Raw genomic sequence first — 6,154 nt, forward strand, 5'->3', positions numbered from 1 at the left:
TTTTTTTTTTTTGCAGATAATGATATTTCAAAAGTGTCAGTTTGTTAAAATAACTGCAGTTCAAGAAAAACTGTGCACCAGATGAAAGGGTATCATATACCAAACTGACCTAACAGAAACAAAACTGTCATGTAACCACATCTGGAAATAAACTGTCTAGTAGAATTCCTTAAATCAGCATACACAATTTTTATGTTCCTTGCCTATCTGTGCTCTTCAGATTAGATATTTTATTACATATTTTCTGTATTCAATTATTTTTTGTGATTTAAAAAAAATTACTATCAAGCAGTTATACACCAGGATTGTGTCAAATACAAAAGGAAAAAAGTATTCAAGATTCTGGCTACTTCATGGGGCTTCAATAGGATATGTAAGTTAAAAGGTGAAGTGATCAGGCTCCCATCTTTGACACATGCAAGAAAGGAAGGAGTATCTTGGCCTGGCTTACGCACTTATGGAATTCCTTAAAAGGTAGTTTTTAATTATTTGTCATAAGCTGAGTGCAGGCAATCCTTGACTTACAATGTTTCGCGTTACACCGTTTCGTACTTACGACATTTATAAATCGACACTCTGCTTTGACTTTGTGATGTCAGTTTTGACTTTACAACGCTTGATCCAACACGACACCACGCTAGCAAACAAGTTCGCTGCGCCGCCCCCCCCCCCGGAGAACATCTGTCCAAATTCCCTTGGACACCTTCTTTAAGAAAACAGACAAGACTCCAGAAAAACCTGCAGCCAAGACTCCTGAGAAGACTCCAGCCAAGAACCTTAAAAAAATTCTTCAAAGTCACCTCAAAGAAGTCCTTCCAAATCAATACGATTGCTATTTACAACATAAATACATTAATGTAGCTATATTATTCATCTATAATTGATTGAGTAAAAAATTCTGGGATATTTTTGGTGAAAATAAGGTATCGGGCCTTGGTTCAGGAACCAATCCCCCATTTATAACATTGTTTCCTATGGGAAAATTGGCTCAGAGTTACATTTCGACTTAAGATGCGGTTTTCAGGAACCAATTGTGTTGTAAGTTCGAGGTCTGCCTGTATAGATTTGGGGAGCTGGATCACGACCATAATGCTGCGATCAAAAACTTGACGATCAAAAACCTTCAGTGGGAACTGAACTAGACCTAAATGCTAAAAAAGCCCGTACACTGTTTCAAGGAAAAAATACATTATTTTGTTAGTATCCTTATTTTGAAAATTTGACAGATTTACTGCACAACCAGTAAAGACTGGCTGACTCTTCATTAGGTGGTCAAACGTCAACTCTTTTTTGGACCACGTGATGCTGAGGCAGGGACCGTGTCACCATAACACCCACACTTGTGAAGTGCCCAGCAGAATGAGACCCCATTCTCAACAGAGGAGGTTTTTGAGGTTTTATTACTGAATGCATAATTATTATTAACTCACTACAAAAGTTGTTATTAACCCACTTCTGGGGGCCAAGAGCAGGGGAAGGGCTGGGAGGTTGAGTAGGCAAGTGGAGCCAGACTGGCAGCAAAGGAGGGGTTTTCACTACTCTGTGGCTTTACAAGGGACTGCGGGCCACCCTGGAGCAGGTGTCTAGGGCAGGCACCACCAAAGGGGAATGCTCAAAAGAGTGCTTTTGCCTTACCCTTTGGCTGAGAGAGAGGGTAAAGAAGTGTGTGGGCTTTTTTTCTTTTTCAGCTGAACAGGTTCTCTTTGTAGGGAAGGGGATAATTAATAGATTCTGGAGAGAGCTGCAAGCCCCACTCCCCTTTGAGAGGGAGGCTATAGCTGGGAAGGGACAGTAAGGACATGGGAGGTAGGGCCATGGGAGTGCGTCGAGGTGGCAGGGAATATGGGTAGAAGGGAATCATCTTTTCCAGAGGTATTGACTGTAAGTTGGAAACAGATGTTGGGCTGGGTGGAGTGGGGAGAAACTCTCTCCTAGGTGAGAGGCAGGGTAGTGGCTGGGATGGGGTGGATGACTTCTCAGCTTGCGGGGTGTGGGGAATCTTGTACCTGGGTGGGTTGATTGTTCCTATTGTAATAGTTTATTCAATTTCTATATTTTTTTCCTCTTTTATTGTAAGCTGCCCTGAGCCTGTTGGGGAAGGGTGGCATATACATCTAAAAAAGTTCCTGCTTTCCTTCTTCTGAATTTTTGTTGAAAAAGTCACTTTACATGAATACAGCCACTATTTAAAAGTCAAGTCAATAATTAGGTCCTCAAGCCAGACAAAATTTGGGAAAAGATTTTGATAAAATGTAACCTATAAACTCTTCAGACACTTCAGGCCACCATGGCTCAAAGTGAGGCCACCGTGGCTTTTCCGTTTACTACAAAAACTTACCAAATTAAAAGCACAATCAGAAAAGGCTTAAACCTCCCCATGTAATAACATCAACTCTGATCCATCTTAAGGGCTAAGTACAGACAGTCAAAAAGTCCAAGACTGAATTGATTCAATCTTTGCAGGTTAGCCTAAGCTGCAGAGATTGAACTGACAAGCAAGTGAACAGAAGTTCACTTTTGATCCTGGAAATGCAGCCACAGGCCTGCAGTTGCCCAGGCCAGAAGCCGCGGGGTGCCAGAGCATACCTCCTTGCTTGGTTTGAGCAGACAGCTTGGGCCAAAGTTGGCCTGCCCACACTGTAGGACGGGGAGAGTTGTGGGGGAGGTGCAAAGCATTCTGGGATGCTGCTAGACTGTGTTAAATCTGATACTACATCCATCAGGTTTACGTTATACTGCTTTAGCCATTTTGAAAGCAGTTTATATACACTGAACTTCTGTTGTGTTACGGATTTGAACCGGTTTCCAATCACTTATACTGGTTTATGTGCAACTTCTGTCCCTCGTCAAAATGACAGCAGCTTTTGCGGCAAGCACAAAAAGCATTAGTTAAAAATATCTAAAACACTATAACCTTTTTAAAGCTAATATCAGGCAAAATGCATCCATAAAAACAATATAGAAAATCACAAGTGTGCATACTGCCACAGCCTCAAATTTAAACCCAGGAAAAAAAATTAGAGTTCAAAATCTACAAAAATGGCAGTTTGAAAAGATAGCTAACAACTAAAACACGCCGTCATAAATGATGGCAGCTTGTAACAGCCAAAGTAAGATATTCCAGTGCTAAAGCTGAAATGTTTTTCTTAGCTAGTACAGCCACAGTACTCTTGCAGTGGTTCTGATATAGATCTGAAGAGCGCTAATTTTACATACTGCTATACATCTGAACTAAAAGCATAATTTCTTTACTGGAAACCAAATGGAGGAATTATAAACCAAGTCTGGAAACCTGGCATGTTTCCCAAGACAAGTCCAATTACTGGAGCAAGACAACAAAATATTTAAACTTGAATGCCTGCCGTTTTTGTATTGTGGTTTAAAAATATGTGCAGCGATAACATGACAGCAGTTTGTGCAGTTTTTTTTTGCCCCCTTCCTTTGCTTTTCAAGCTCAGTTCTCAGGGGACAGGCATTTTTTTGGACAGGGTTTTACCTTTAACTTTAAAAAGTGTAGGAAAGGAAACTGCTGCAAGAGAAAGAAAATCAGGCTCTGTATGCGTTTGTGAACTGCAGAACACTTACATATGCTAACTGCATCCTGTGTTCCAGGAACAACTATAAATCACTTCTTTCTGGCAATGTGAAATCAAAGGGAAGTGTTGGTACCCATGCCCACACCTTGCAACGGAGCTTAGCAATCTTTACGGGAACTGCGTTTTCCCCATTAGATAATAAACATTTGAAATATTTTTTTCCTTACCCGCTTTCTTCTCCACTTAAGAACCCTGCAATTGTACCGGGCAGTTCAGATTTAACAATTAAAAGATAAGACGACATAGCTGTGAACGGAAGTGGAACAGATTTAGTATTGGCATACTGGCATCTTGAAATTATAATTAGCAAGGCTCAACCAGACTGGCTGTGGATGGAACATCTCTACTTAGACTCTGTGGCACCACTGAAGGAATTAATACTTTTTTTCATATACTTCCTTTAGATTTATCTGCAAATTCACATGCCAGGTACTGGTGTTAGCTAGCGCAGCCAAACAGACTATACTCCTATGAGAGCATTTAACAGAAGTGTACAATAGAAAGGTTGAACGAGACAAGATGTAGAAATTACACCAGAAGAAGAAGGAAATCTTGCTAAGCTTCGCCTCTTAAACATGATCTACAATGTAGTGGCAGATTGCAATGCTGTAACACTCCTTCCCTCCTTGTGTAACTGCTGGTATGGTACCTGCAGTGATGATGTTCTACTATTTTGAAAATATTCAAAGAAAAATGCTTGATTTTCTAAGTTCATTCTTATTGCACTAACTTCTCCATGCGTTGCAGCAACTTGGGCAAATACTGGATTCATAGAAATTTCACAAATTGATATTAAAACATAATTAGTGGAGAAAGTGTGTTGCCAAGGAGGACTTCAAAAGTTGTCATTATAACATCTATACTGTTCCACCTGCACCAAATAAACTGCCTACTTTTTTACCAAAGAAAAATCTCCATTAGCTGCTAATAATATGGGAGCTATGACCTATATTTATGACTTTATCATTCTGTTAGATGGACAGAATATATTTTAAAAAAACATGTCCACCAGCTCTTGATTATTAAAGCATGCTCACCTGTCACTTTTTTGGTCTTGGGTTAAAAGTAGGTACTTCTACAACTTTTTCACTATTACTTGCATCTAAGGTTGGATATTTGGCTGGTCAAATAGTTTGGTCAATTGACTGGTCAAATATCAGTCAAAAATTGTAAAAAAAAATTGCTAATAGACAGAAAAAGCAAAAATTTTCTATTAAAAATGTGTTAAAAATTTTAAAATTTTATTTCTGTCAAGAAAACCACAAAACATATGATTTTTTTGGTTAAACTGCTATAATCTTTGACCAGTGAAAAACCTGCAGTTAATTGACTGGTCAACTGACAAAATTTAACCAGTCAATTGACCAGCTTGCCAACCCTACTTGCATCGAATATTATCCTTTATAATAATTTTCATCTTCTAGAAAAGGAAGGTCATTTTTATATTGCTGTGAAACGGACAATAAAGGTCTATGCAGAATTCAAAGTTCAAAAGATATTTATTCAACAAATCACCAAGTTCTATAGCTAGCTTCAGCCCACACCAAAAAACAAATCACCATAGTTACCCACCATCCTTCATTTTGCATACAACAATTTAGCTCTGTTTAAAAACTGAAGAAAAAGTTTACTGTATCTAATGGGATTAAAGTTTTATTCCAGGATACTACATACTTAGATTTTTTTTAGAGATCAATTTAAAGTTCAAATTAAATATAAGCTTCTAAAAGATGGTTTTAAAATTAGGTTAAAAAGGATTATTCCAATCTTCTAAAGTTTAGCAAACACACAAGCTGAAGCACGGAAACAGTTAATGTTATACTCAGAGAAGGAATGCGATCTCTATAAAGAAAGCGAATTGCATTAATACAAAGTGACATGTACCTACAGCAAGGTTAAATTAAAAACAGTTGCTAGGTCACTAAATAAGGAAATATTCACTTCTTTGCATTAAAAAGCTCAGATTTTTCCAATCGAGGTCTGTGTTTCCCTGTTGACACATGGCTGTTTTTAAGGTCTGAGGTGACATTTTATTTGGTGCCCTCAAATTTACTCTTATTACAGAAATTAGATGTAGTCTAGGCATATGGACAACTGAATGCAATTTTAAGTGGTCAGTATTACTGTTGCTGGCCTATAAATGCTTGCATGGATCATTTCAAAGAAAGACAGATTAAAAAAACTGAAGTGCATAAATGAAAGCTTCTTTTATATTAAAATTGACAACTTTCCTTCCCAAAACCTTTCTTGCTTTTTTTAAATGCAATTCAGTGCATCAATACTGTTCTGAAGTTTCAGGTATCTCCTTACAATAATTCTTAATTTTTTTTGCCAACTTCAGCTGTAAAAGGCTTCAAATTTATTTTGAGATCAAATGTCCTGCTAATACGTGATCTGTCACATTTCCCATGCATTCCTAATAGCCTCTAGCTAATCATTTGATCATTTATCCTTTGTTGTGCACTTACTCTCTTTTCCAAAATAGGAGTCCTATTTCACTGAATTTTACTCCAAAAGGAGGGAACCAATCATGCAACAAGAAATACGCACATGTTAAA

At 38.0% G+C, this 6,154-nt stretch overlaps 1 protein-coding gene across 1 annotated transcript in view; it reads right to left on the reverse strand.

Moving 5' to 3' along the window:
• SLC38A6 (solute carrier family 38 member 6) overlaps nucleotides 1-6,154 on the reverse strand; it is a 70,353-nt gene that overhangs the window by 32,859 nt on the left and 31,340 nt on the right. The window contains exon 6 of the mRNA XM_019518375.1: nucleotides 3,764-3,842. Coding sequence (XP_019373920.1) covers nucleotides 3,764-3,842 — 79 coding nt within the window. The remainder of the gene's footprint in view (nucleotides 1-3,763; nucleotides 3,843-6,154) is intronic.

Source organism: Gavialis gangeticus, unplaced genomic scaffold, assembly GCF_001723915.1.
Source record: "Gavialis gangeticus isolate Ggan-Ray unplaced genomic scaffold, GavGan_comp1, whole genome shotgun sequence".
Lineage (NCBI taxonomy): Eukaryota > Metazoa > Chordata > Crocodylia > Gavialidae > Gavialis > Gavialis gangeticus.